The sequence below is a fragment of the Chaetodon auriga genome, chromosome 23 (assembly GCF_051107435.1).
Source record: "Chaetodon auriga isolate fChaAug3 chromosome 23, fChaAug3.hap1, whole genome shotgun sequence".
Classification (NCBI taxonomy): Eukaryota; Metazoa; Chordata; class Actinopteri; order Chaetodontiformes; family Chaetodontidae; genus Chaetodon; species Chaetodon auriga.
Genome location: NC_135096.1, coordinates 7,338,890 through 7,352,049, shown reverse-complemented (window position 1 = coordinate 7,352,049; position 13,160 = coordinate 7,338,890). Strand labels below are relative to the sequence as shown.

The 13,160-nt window shown below is 42.2% G+C and overlaps 2 protein-coding genes across 2 annotated transcripts; both read left to right on the top strand.

Moving 5' to 3' along the window:
• The first annotated feature begins 994 nt into the window (after positions 1–994).
• Positions 995–6,787, top strand: LOC143316190 (actin-related protein 3). Its single transcript, XM_076723969.1, has 12 exons — positions 995–1,176; positions 1,555–1,610; positions 2,220–2,344; positions 2,432–2,542; positions 3,389–3,484; positions 3,732–3,839; positions 3,925–4,068; positions 4,747–4,920; positions 5,072–5,164; positions 5,254–5,379; positions 5,494–5,577; positions 5,729–6,787. The coding sequence occupies exons 1-12, from the start codon at positions 1,133–1,135 to the stop codon at positions 5,822–5,824; spliced, it is 1,257 nt and encodes a 418-aa protein (XP_076580084.1). The 5' UTR covers positions 995–1,132; the 3' UTR covers positions 5,825–6,787.
• Positions 6,788–7,123: 336 nt separating this feature from the next.
• On the top strand, positions 7,124–11,677 carry LOC143315660 (transmembrane protein 182-like). Its single transcript, XM_076722984.1, has 5 exons — positions 7,124–7,279; positions 8,220–8,316; positions 8,394–8,522; positions 8,597–8,734; positions 11,400–11,677. The coding sequence occupies exons 1-5, from the start codon at positions 7,124–7,126 to the stop codon at positions 11,675–11,677; spliced, it is 798 nt and encodes a 265-aa protein (XP_076579099.1).
• Positions 11,678–13,160: the final 1,483 nt, after the last annotated feature.

The following is a 13,160-nucleotide window of genomic DNA, read 5'->3' as shown; positions in this document are numbered from 1 at the left end:
CAAATAGCTTCAACTGCAGCTCTTGATAGAGAGTTTCCATCAAGTGGCCTTGCTCCACGGCGAGGAGACGAGGACTGTTTCTATCAGGAGCCGCAGGGCCAAGGGCTTTTCTAGGGGAATCAGCGCGGTGAAAAGTCTCTTGTGTGAGTGATGAGTCTGCCTGAGGACAAAGGGCCAATGTTCGCAGACCCTGGGATTGGTTCTGATGTGCTAGGCGCTCTAAAGCCAGAATCAAGCCCTAAAGCTCCTTCCTGCTCATATATATCCTCTTTATCAGTGACCCTCCATGCAGTTGTGGAGGGTGAGGGCCATTTTGTCTGGCCCTTGATGGCACCTAAATCACTGATACCATCTGGTGGTGTCAGCAGGGTGAAGATGAGGTTGGTTGCTATTTTTTGCTTAAAGGAAAACCACTGAAAATAATCACAGACCTGCTTGCAACATCGTTTTGGACGTTGTCGGCTAAAAAAGGACTTAATTTGTATTTTATGTCAATACAGAATTACAAAAATACAAATTGGAATTTAATCCTATTTTAGTGATATTTTTAGTTAGTTATATTATTTTCTGTGTCATACATGTACAAGAGCCCTGCTCACATGGACTTAAAATAATATCTGCTGCAAAATTTTTTTAATTTGTTTATGTTTGTATAGTTGTAAAATGTTTAGCCATTATTGTATAGTTTAACTTAAAGTTGTGACATATTCTACATTTTTATGTTGTGAAAAAATTAGGTCCAGCTATGTTCCAAGTAGATATATAATATACTTTATACTATGTTTTTTTTTTTTTTGTCTTATTCTACTTTTGACCACAGTCTTATCTCTCTAATATGCCACCCTGCGTTTGATTAATATTTTCTTTATCTTAGTCTGAACATTTAATTAAAAACAAATTACAATTAAAGTTCGGTTGCAATAACAGTCTATGTCCACCCGGGGCAGTGTTGCGGTTTCGAAGCTGCTGACTCTGCACTAGAAGAAATTTCCCCGAACCCGGAAGCGTTCCCCTATCGGCCGTGGCTGCTTTTCATTCAGGCTGCGGCGATTTAAATCAGCTACTGCGAAGATATCCGTTTATATCGAGCGCCTGATATACTTGCCCTTAGACAGATTAAAGGAGAGCAAGTATGGCTGGTCGGCTACCGGCTTGTGTTGTAGACTGCGGCACAGGGTAAGTAACAAAAATGGAATGCTAGTTAGCGTTAGCCTGGCTTTCATTGACCACATAAGCGGCTGTCAAACTTCCAGCTAACGCCCCGTCTAGCTGCTTAGCCTGAATGCTGCTAACGCTACTTTGCCACACCTGTTTACTTGTTTGTTCTTATGTTTTCTGTAACGCCAGTGTTAATACTAAAAGTGAGCACGCCAAAATGCGCGAGTGATTTATTTTGCATGATTTTATTCTCAGTACTGCTTTATTATTGCAATTAGATGCTGCTAGCTATAGAAGCTAATGTTACTTCCTGGACAATCCTCATTGCAGAAAGCACATTACCCAGATTATGTTGGATGTTACTGAACGTTTCTCCTCATTTTGCTCATCTTTTAGGTACACAAAGCTTGGTTATGCAGGAAATACAGAGCCACAATTCATTATACCATCATGTGAGTAAATTAAAAAAAAAAAAAAAAAAAAGTTTAAAGCACCTATTTGCTTATCATCAGTGGAATTAAATTGTATATAAATGTGTACTATAAGTAATTTATGTAATTGTGGAACATAAGTATTGAAATGTTACACTAGTGCTTACTGAAACCATATTTTCAACATTGTGGACCCTATTTTTGTTTTTAATACATTTGTATAGCAAAGTAACTATTACATGAGGAAACTTCCTGTGTGATTTGCCACAAAATGACAGTTTCAGGTGGACTTCCTTTTAGCACACAGTACAGTGACATAGACGCCGGCCAGACTGTGTATTAATCTACAGCTGAAAATAGTTCCCACCTGTGTTATTTATTCACATTTGAGAAAGATTTGCTAAAAACCACAGTGCCTAGGTGTCACTGAATTTACTGAGCTTTAAAATAGAGCCCTTCCGTTGATTGACATGTCCTAGAGTATCTAGATAATAGGTATTTTCCGTTTGTGATTTGTCTGAACCTGCGTCTCTTCAACCATGCCATAAAGTCTCTTTCATAGTCTGAGTCTGCCTCTCGTGAGTTTCTGGTTTCAGTCAAATACTGCCACTCGGTTTTGTTCATCTCCAGGTATTGCAATCAAAGAATCGGCCAAGGTGGGAGACCAGGCCCAGCGCAGGATGATGAAGGGCGTTGACGACCTGGACTTCTTCATCGGGGACGAAGCCATCGACAAACCATCATATGCGACAAAGGTAGACGTGGAAGCTGAACTGAGTCTGATGGGGCGTTGTTTTGTGTGAAAGGAAAGACTGACGTTGGTTTTGCCTCCTCGTTTCCAGTGGCCCATCCGTCACGGGATAGTGGAAGACTGGGACCTGATGGAGAGATTTATGGAGCAGGTCATCTTCAAGTATCTGCGGGCAGAACCTGAAGACCATTATTTTCTTTTGGTAAGACCACAGCTGTTTACATAATGAAGAGTTAAAACCTCGAATCGGCCAAGGTGGATTCGAGTACGGGCGCCAACGAAAGTCCACAACCAGCTCCTTGGTTTTATCCTGATTAATGCGGATAAAACCAAGGAGCTGGTTGTGGACTTTCGTCTGCGCCCAAACTCCTCACCATCACCAGTGAACATCCAGGGAAGGGACATTGAGATGGTGACATCTTATAAGTACCTGGGTGTTCATCTGAACAATATATTGGACTGGACTCATAACACCACTGCACTTTACAAAAAAGGACAGAGCAGACTCTATCTGCTCAGGAGGCTGAGGTCTTTTGGGATGCGTGGGGCACTCCTGAAGACCTTCTATGACTCTGTTGTGTGTTGTGACTCTGTTGACAGCCAAGCTGTCCTCCATGACAGACAATGACTCCCACCCCCTCCAAAACACACAATTTTTTACAATTTCTTTCTTTTATTTTTATTTAAGAGTTCTCATTCTTTTGTATATATCCTGATGTTGTTTCTAACTTGCGTGCACTTCTTATATTAATCTGCTCTACTGATGCTGCTGCAATCTGGAATTTCCCCTGACGGGACAAATAAAGGAATATTGAATTGAATTGAATGCTTTTCTGTTGAAGCTGTCAGTCCTGATCTATTCAAGAGGAGCTGATGAGCAAAAAGTGTTCACAAAGTTTCAAAAAACAGGAAAAGGAGGTCAACAACAAGCGATATTCTACCGCATAGTTGAAGTTAAATATTGTCTTTTATTCTTGATTTAAAAATTGTATAATTGTGCCTTACGGTCGTTGCTGCATTCACATCGGTTTCCCGTGTCTCCCTCCAGACAGAGCCTCCACTCAACACACCAGAAAACAGAGAGTACACAGCAGAGATCATGTTTGAGTCGTTCAACGTCCCGGGGCTCTACATCGCTGTTCAGGTATGTTTGCAAAACAGCACCTGAGATCAGCGCTACGTGAAACACGTGTGGAGAGATGTGACTCTTTCACGCTCATGTGATTCTGTGAGGAAATACCAGTTCTCACTTCTTCTTCTTCTGTAGGTTTTCACGGTCTGTTTCTAAAATCCAGAGCATGAATAACGTGTAAAGCACAGTTACTTTTTGAGCCAGAGCAAGATGTCCTTGACGTGTTTTCTTGAATTGAAAACGGTATTTTCTGCATCAGGCTGTCCTGGCGCTGGCTGCCTCCTGGACATCCCGACAGGTGGGAGAGCGGACGCTGACGGGCACCGTGATCGACAGTGGCGACGGAGTGACGCACGTCATCCCGGTGGTGAGTGTCGCCTTTTTTGTCTGGACTATCTTTCCGCTCCTTTCTGCCTTCACGATCCTAAAACTGCTCTGTGTCCATGTTCCAGGCTGAAGGTTACGTCATTGGAAGCTGCATTAAGCACATCCCCATCGCTGGCCGGGACATCACGTACTTCACTCAACAGCTGCTGAGGGAGCGAGAGGTGGGGATTCCTCCGGAGCAGTCCCTGGAGACGGCTAAAGCGGTCAAGGTCGGTGCTCTTTTTAGCATAAAGCTGTACCCAAAAGCTGATATTTCCCGACGCTGCCTGTATTTGATGCTTTGCGGCAAAGTGGCAAGACAGGAGGAACCTCTTCTTTTGCCAAGAGCGGCTCGCTTTTTATTTCAAACTCTTAAAATGATACTCTAAAGCGCCTGCACCAAACAAGACATTCAGTGGAGACCCTGACCTGATGCAGCTGTGTATGTGCTATTTATTGATGTGAGGAATGTGTTTCTGCTGTGTGAAGCTGCTCACAAGGCATCAAATGTCTCAGAGGCTGCACTGTGGTCAGGTCATGTTGTTGCATTTTTAGTCATGCTCTGTTGCTTTACATGCAAAAAGGCGACGTAAGTAAAAGGAAGTGATACCCACTGCAGATGATATCGGTTGTGGTACTGTCAGGCATTTCTCACGTTGGCCACTAGAGGGCGGTGTAGCTGCAGAAACATACCACTCGCCTCAAGTTTTTGCATGTAACAAAGCAGTTTCTCACATTTTCACTCACTTTGGCCTCTTTTTTTTCACTGCAACATGCAAGTCCTCCACCTCTATGGAAGCAGCACAGTCATGGCTGCTTTTGGGGAACCCCGGGAGCGCCATGCATCCCTTTCAGACCCGCCGTCAGGCTCAGACTTGTGCTGTGCTGTGTTGTTTTGTTTTCACCAGGAGCGGTTCAGCTACGTCTGCCCCGACCTTGTGAAGGAGTTCAACAAGTACGACACCGACGGCTCCAAGTGGATCAAGCAGTACACGGGCATCAATGCCATCACCAAGAAGGAGTTCACCATCGACGTCGGCTACGAGCGTTTCCTGGGGCCCGAGATCTTCTTCCACCCTGAGGTATGAGAGGGAGATAAATCGTGTTCATGCTGCTGCTGCTGGATGATGGAACCAGAAATTTGTTTGCCTAAAAGTTTTTGATGAATGGAAGTTTGGTTTATTGTTGGGAAATTTAGCGTGTTGGACTCACTACCTGTTTGATCTCATGCAGTTCGCCAACCCAGACTTCACCCAGCCGATCTCAGAGGTGGTGGACGAAGTCATCCAGAACTGCCCCATTGACGTCAGACGTCCGCTGTACAAGGTAAAGACGCACTCGCCTCTGCAGCTGCTGCACTCCCTGCGACCGTCGCTCTGTTTTCTTCAGCGTCTCCCTCCTCCTTGTTGTCGCAGAACATCGTGCTCTCCGGAGGCTCCACCATGTTCAGGGACTTTGGCAGGCGCCTGCAGAGGGACCTCAAGAGGACCGTGGACGCGCGGCTGAAAATGAGCGAAGAGCTGAGCGGCGGCAAGTTGAAGGTGAGGAAACGGGAGAGTTTAGAAATTGAAAATCTTCCAAATCTCTGCATGTTAAGTGTGTAAAGATACTCAAATGTTGTGTGTGTGGTGCTGTGTTTTTGTCTTCTTTTGTAGCCCAAGCCCATTGATGTGCAAGTCATCACTCATCACATGCAGAGGTACGCCGTCTGGTTCGGAGGATCAATGCTGGCGTCTACTGTGAGTATTAAAACAGTGTTTTCAACAGTGGCTTCAACAACACATAATCGGACCCCCCACAGCTTTTTTAGACATCAGCAAATAAGTGAAAATAAAACGTTCCTTTGAGCAAAACTGATCAGGAATAAACAGCGAGCTTCTGTTTCCGCAGCCCGAGTTTTACCAAGTGTGCCACACCAAGAAAGACTACGAGGAGATCGGGCCGAGCATCTGCCGCCACAACCCCGTATTCGGCGTCATGTCTTAGGCGCCCGACGGGGTGAGCGCATTCAAGCGGAGGCCGAGGAGGAAACGGAGGAAGCGCCGCCAAGACCTCACACGCTGTGGAAGTCCCACGAGCCTTTGCACGGATGCTCCCGACGGACCTGCTCATTCGCACCGGGCGACGGTGGACCAAACAAACTGCCAAAAGAGCGGCAACGTCCTCGCTAATTAGAGGAAAGAGGTGACTCAGCCCAAAGGATCCTCAAATAAAAACGTTTACTGCTAGTAGGTTAATAATAGGTGATAAATCTTTCATTTCTGCGTGCCTCGTATATGTACTTATGATATCCTCACAGGGTTGTAATATGTAATTAATCAACTTGAGTCCTGTATAAATGCACCTCTCTGTGTATATGGGTTGGGTTCTTGCGATATGTTATATACTCTAAAAAAAAAAAAAAAACGTAAAAAAAAAACGATGGTTGTTTCAGGAAGCAGGACACGTTTCGCTCGATGGTTTTCCTTTGAATACGACACCTTTTTTTTTGGTCATTGAGGCATCAAATGGGTGCAAGCATACAATCACCAGACATACTGACCATTCCTGATTGTCTTTGGTTTTCTTTTTTTTTTTTTTTCGTGTCCCTCAGCACCTGGATGAAACATTTATTTGAACACAGACTACGACAACAGGAAAAATTCCTCATGTGTTCTGAATCTGTTCAGGTTTTCTCCAGGTTTGGCTGAGGCGTCTTTTCCCCCGCAGCACTGCTTTCCTTTCACCTTTTTTTTTTTTTTTTAATTTGTATTAATCATCTCTTGAACAACCTGTCTTGAGAAAAAAAAAAGAAAAAAAGTCGTATTAATATATGAACATGCAGTTCGAATGACTGTTGTTGGACCATCACTGTTGCCTAGATCTCAGTTATACTGGATAGCCTTGTACTGTACCAAATCTGGATTTCAATGCTGGCATTCCAATAAATGCCAAGGAGATGTTTCTACAGTTGTGATTTCTGTTTTTCAAGTTGCACCTTGACGAGCTTCGTGATTATTTTGGGTTTGACGGAATATCATTGCCTTGATGTAACCCTGCTATTTTGGTGCGCGTGAACCCCCCTCTCCTGTAACAGTATCACCCTCAAACTGACGACACGCGATCCGAGAGTTTATTTCCATTGAGCCGCTTCGTGCACCTCAGAAGAACTGTCCAGAGGCTTGTGTTTGTCACAGAAGTCACAGGAGCTATTGAGGAAAAGAATTCGAAGATGTATCTGTGCAGAAAAGCCTCGATGAATGGCTAAAGAGAAGAGAGGGTGCGGATTTGCAGCTATAGCAGACCATGTCTCCTGCTGAGCGGCTGAAGGTGCTCCTCTTCCTGGCTTTGTTCTTCGGAGCGGCGGGATTTCTGTTCACGCTGCTCTCCTGTGGGACCGAGTACTGGCTGCTCGCTGCGGAGTCCTGTGGCCGGGCAGAGGAAGGGAAGAGCGGCTGGAAGGTATTTAACACGAAAAAATGAAAGAAATGTGTTGGAACGAATAAAACAATTAACACTGATAGGAAAAAAAAGCAATCCAGTATTAGTGCCAGTAGAATGAAAAGAAGAATTATGAGAAAAATTAACATTTTGAGGAAAAAAGGTGCAAAATTTCCAGTGCTGGAAACTAAGTACATTTACTCAAATACTGTACAATCCTGCAACTTTTAGGGGCAAATATTGTAGTTTTTACTCCACTGCATTTATCTGGTGAGTGGCTTTGCAGATTCAGATTGATAATACAAACTATAATCAATACATACATGATGTAGCTGTAATAAAGTAATGAACACATGAATGCAGAAGTTATTATACAACTCTATGATATACATTGTTCTGAAATGGGACATTCTGCAAGAGTACTTTTGGAACTCGAAGCATATTTTAACGCCTCTACCTTTGACAATTTCTGAAAATCTTGGATTAGGAGCAGAAATAAAAAGGAAAAATTGAGCATTTTAGTCATTTTATCCCACAATACAAACACAACACTCAGCCTTCAGTTATTCGAGCGCCCCTTAAAACGTGTGACTACAGAAAGCGCAATAAATCCTCCCCTCGTCCACGATAGCGTCTCCTTTCATTCATGGTCAGTGAGGAGCTTCCTGCTGGCTGCAGCTCGCTGTCTTCACTCTGCACCATCAATCAAACACCATCTATTTCCAGAAAGCTGAAGTCTGCTGTTGTCGTTGTGCAGCAGGCTGTGGACACTCTCACACCTGCTGTCTGGTCTGGCTTTTATTCAAGCTTTCATTTGATTCTGTTCACAGCCAAAACTAATCTGGTTCCATATTATATTAATATGACTCCAGACTGCACCACGGTGACATATTCTCCATATTTATCACAAGGAACTGTGCAGATCCTGTAAAAAAAGCAGACACATTTTCTGGTATTTCAGGCTGCAGACGACGTGAGGATCTTCCATGAGGGTCTGTTCTGGCGGTGCTCGTTCATGGATCTGTCACATGACTACTCTGTGTGGGACCTTTGGATCTGTAAGAACTGTCACTTTGCAGACTTAACTGATGCAACTGTGCTTGCAAAGCCAACATCACTGCCTCCTTCCCTTCAGCAAATCAGCCACCATCAAAGCTGTGCCAGGCCGCCTTCCTCTTCCCGTTTCCGGTGAATGAGCCAATGAGATCATGGGTGGAGCCACACGGTCTCCCAACAGAACCGTATGAACACCACTCTGCCATTGGTTGGTATTATTGTCTCCTATATATAATTATTTCTAACATCTTTCCCAAGGCCTAATTTTCCCTCCTCTCTCAGTTTTTAGGACCTTCTGGAGCATCTTCCTCGCCACAGGCTTGACGGCCGTCGTCATCGGTGGATTTGTCGTCATCTGTGCAGGCCCACTGGCCAATCACAGACTCTATAAAGCGGGTGGGGCCCTTCAGCTTTGTGGCGGTAAGGACAAATCAGTTAAAAGTAATTTTAGGGCTGCACAGATGAGATCACTGATGCATTTTTTTTTTTTTTTTTCTTTCCCATCATTGTTTGTTTTTCTGTCATTTTCTTTTTGTTCAAACACAAAATGAATTTTCTTTTATTATCTACCTGATGGTTATAAATGGAAAAGAACACAAATAAATACATCTAGGAATAAATATGAGTTCCTTTAAAAAGCTGTGAAAGTGCAGCCACAATTTCGAAAAATTATTCTATATTTTAAATATTATTTAAAAACTTAATAGTATAGTAACTGTATAAAACTGAAGCCTTGAAAGCTGCGCACAGGTGGGATATTCCGATATAAAATTACCGGAAGTAGTTCGTTGCGCTGCTTCCTTCAGAGCCACGAAGAAGAATTAATTTCCGGGAGAGGAAAACGGCCGTTTTATCCCTCTGAAACTTCTTTAAAGTTAATTTTTTGGTCTTTTTCGACCCGACGTATCTCCCGGATTCAGTCTAAATCCCAGAAGAACGATAAAATACCAATAAAAAGTCTGATATCAACGTGTTGTGTGTTTTTGTCCTAAATTGACGTTAATTTGACAGAAGTTTGGTTTTTGTACTGCCGCTGGGATCCGCTCATTACGCGTCCCTGCGTCCAGGTGAGCCTAATGAGCGAGCACAGGTGTTGTTAATCATCACCCTCTGTATTGAGATTTGTATATATGAAGTATTTCTTATTTGTGAAGGACGATTTGAACGCTGTAATCAAATGTATTAAAAGTACACATACTCATTCTGCGGTTTTATATCTTATGTTTTTAGATTAATATTAGTGCAGTATTAATATGTATGGTGCATTTGAGCTACTTTATGTACTGCTGGCTAGTTTAATCCACAGTAATGCATCATAGTCTATAGGATCATCATGTGACATGGAGTAAAAAGTACAATATCAGTCTCAGAGATGTAGAGAAGTAGAAGCATGAAAGTGCATAAAATGGAATTACTTCAGTAAAATGCAAGCACTTCAAATTTGTACTTACATTCCACCACTGAGTGTTTACTTGTGTACTTGTATTTTTTTATTTCATGTAAAACCACTAACCTCATTTTGCAAGCAAGATGGAATAAATAAATAGATAGATATTTTATTAGTTATTTTGTTTTTGCCTTTTCAATTTTTAATATTGCGCTCAAGCTTAAACAGCAATAAAAAGAAGAAAATTGCTCTTTAATGTAAAAAAAAAACATCACTGGTGTTTGATTGTGCTCAATTGCTGGCGGCTGCTCATTAGCTGACATTGCCTGCAGCTGGACAAAGCTGTGAAACAGCCTCAGTTTGACTGATCACATGCTTGGTTGTATGTGTGTGTGTGTGTGTGTGTGTGTGTGTGAGGATGACACCATCAGTCTGACTCTCTTCCATTTCTCTGTCAGGTTCAGAGGTTTCTTTGGTTTTCGAGCAGTTTTAGACAGAGAGATTCTGACTTTGGCTGAACCTCCTCCTCTTTCCTCTGAGCTTTCAGTCAGAATTGTCGTTTGGCGAAGGGCAGTTCATACTCTACAGATGAAAAGGTTCAACAACAAAGTTGGCAATAATGTTTTGGAAAGTCTCAAATCTGACCTGAAAACATCGCTCACCCGTCACCCAGGATCAATATGTTCAGATTCAGCATCTCCTGTGACACTGCTGCCAAACATTCGAGTGTGATTCTGTCTCTGACCATAAATCAAATGTTGTGTTAGTGTCCACACAGGGAGAACATGAACTGTGAGCCAACATGTGCCTCTGATTAAGGGAGATATGATTCAGTGTTTTTTTTTTTTTTTTTAAGAAAGTCTTCTATTTACATCAAACCCACCGCTAAATGTGTCATAAAAGCTTTGTGTTCAGGAAATGAATGAAAAGCTCTTAAAGTCCAGTTTTAAAAGCTGTTTTGTCACCATGTGTACATCTTTCATCCCAGTCATGGTAAATTATTCTTTTTATTTTTAGCAGGACAATAAATCACAAAGAAAACCTGCTTACTGGAGCTGCAACTATTATTTTCATTATCAATTAATTTGTTTTCACAATTCATTATTTCGTCTATAAAATGACAAAACTGTGAAACATGCTTATCAGAGCCTAAAGTGATGTCTTCAAATTGCTTTTTCTTAATCCAACCAACAGTCCAAACTGTGTTTACTGTCATAAATAACATAGAAAAACAGCAAATCGAGACATTCAAGAAGCTGGATGCAGCAAGTTGTTTCACATTTTCGCTTGAAAAGTGACTGAAACGATAAATCGATTATCAAAATGTTTGATTAATTTAATCAGTGCATTTTACAGGTGGGAACGCCAGTCATTGCTGCCATCTAGTGGCCAAAAGTTTTAATTACACCTATCATTACAATGATGATTAAAACGGTGACAGTTGTCCCACACTGTTCCACAGCAGCACTAAAATAATACACCTGTGTGTGCACTAATACGAGAGTTAAAGCAGATATTTACTTTATATGCAGTAATAGATTCTATTCTGAAAGAAGTTACTGTAACTAATTACAGAAAATTAGTAACACTGGGTGTGAAAGTTGAAAACGATGTAAAAGGATGTTGGGCGGTTTGAAGCATCTCATCTCAGTAAGAGGAGATAAAAGTCTGATCACTCTCTCTCTCTGTGCCTGTCAGGTCTGTGCCTGCTGGCAGTGGTGGTCATGTATCTGATGTGGGTCCAGGTCCTGGACACTCTGGAGCAGTTCGCCCACCATCAGAGAGTCTCCGGTTGCCCCTCCTTCCAGCTCAGCGTCCAGCACGGCCCTTCATTCCTCCTGGCGCCCGTCGCCGTCTTCTTCTGCCTGCTGGCTGGCCTGCTCTTCATCCTGGTTGGCCGGAGGATTCGGGAATTACAGCCGGATAAAAGAGACAAAATTCCTGAGCTTCCAGCATCTGATCTGACCAATCTGTGATCCCCATTGAGGATGTCATGGAAGATGGGCATCTTGATGTTGGGTTAAATTTTGATGGACAGACAAAAACCACTGGAGACAAACTGTTCATGTCCTTCATAAATGTTGCTCTGAAGGATCAACAGATTTATGGAGCTGAAGCATTAAATTATAAATATCTTTGGCTTGAAAGTCACAAAATATTCCTAACAAAGCACTTTGAAGAGGTAAAAGCATACTGTACATACCCCAAATTTCATCTTATTGAAAGTCATACATCGTCTATGTTCTTCGCTCAGGTTTAGCCTTTTTAGCTGTTTGCTCCAGTATTCTTCCATTTGGTGGAAAAAGACTACATATTGCCATGTTGTAACTGCATGTAGTCGCCAAGTAAATGTGCCAATAAATTAATGAATAAAGGTGCAAGATGTCCTAACCCGAGGCTTCATCGCTTCTTCGTCGTTGCTTTTCTGGCTGCTAAACTCAATATTATATTTTGTTTTGATTCTTGTAGATTTTGAAGTCTGAAAAAGGAGTTTGTCCCAGTGGGATGAGGTTGAGCTTGATGTCCTCTGTTGAAATTTACAATATTTTTTTTCCCGTATTTTTACACTGTGAATTTATTACTTCAACTAACTGGACACTTTTCACGACTTCCTATGGGCCCTGACTTCCAGTATGCATAATAAACGTCCCTTTTCCTCACTCAAATTCAACCTGTTACCAGTTTTCAGGAAGATTTTAAACAAACTGATCTCCAGAGACACTCTGTCCATGGAAAAATGAACCAAAATATAACATTTAAAGCATATTAAATACACAATGATCAACAGAGGGAGTCCACCCACACAACACAACATTTAATAGACAATCAGAAGCAGCAGTGGGTCACACAGCATGATTGACAGGTGGTCGAGGATGATTGGGATCCTTCATTTGAAGCTGGTCATTAAGATCAATTTAACAGATCCCGCTGTGATTAATACTCGAAGACTCCCTCTCTGCTTTTATAGTAATTGATAAATGAATTTTGAGAGGAGAGGAGTGGAGAGGAGCAGCTTGAGTGCGACCGGGCCTGCCTGTCATTCGGACATCAGGTTGAAGCTCTGAAATATTGGGTTGGAGGGATGGAGATGATAATAAATTAGACTGTCATAATCAATTTTCTGAGAGGAGGGGCCACTTCAGGGACGTCTGGCACTTCGTGTAAAACACGGAACCGCCACTAGAGGACAGTGTTGTCTCAGGATAATGTTCTGAGTGTTCTGAAAACTCATTAAATCACTCCATCCCAAGTCTTTACAATGATGTCCGACAACATTACAGCAAAAGTTGCAGCACTGGCATCAGATTAAATTTACAGAGGACGGAACCAGGAGAGAAATTTGTAAGTGATAATTAATTCAGCTCCTATAATTTTCCTGACAAACAAAAGAAAATTATTTTTTTTTATTCACCTTTCAAGTTCAGTATAGTTAACATTATATGGGGGGGGGGGGGGGGG

Coding starts and splice junctions, on each gene's coding strand:
- LOC143315660 (XM_076722984.1), top strand. CDS start 7,124: ATGTCTCCTGCTGAGCGGCTGAAGGTGCTCCTCTTCCTGGCTTTGTTC. Junction 8,317..8,393: donor TGTGTGGGACCTTTGGATCT/GTAAGAACTGTC, acceptor CCTTCCCTTCAG/CAAATCAGCCACCATCAAAG. Junction 8,523..8,596: donor TGAACACCACTCTGCCATTG/GTTGGTATTATT, acceptor CTCCTCTCTCAG/TTTTTAGGACCTTCTGGAGC.
- LOC143316190 (XM_076723969.1), top strand. CDS start 1,133: ATGGCTGGTCGGCTACCGGCTTGTGTTGTAGACTGCGGCACAGG. Junction 4,921..5,071: donor AGATCTTCTTCCACCCTGAG/GTATGAGAGGGA, acceptor GATCTCATGCAG/TTCGCCAACCCAGACTTCAC. Junction 5,578..5,728: donor GATCAATGCTGGCGTCTACT/GTGAGTATTAAA, acceptor CTGTTTCCGCAG/CCCGAGTTTTACCAAGTGTG.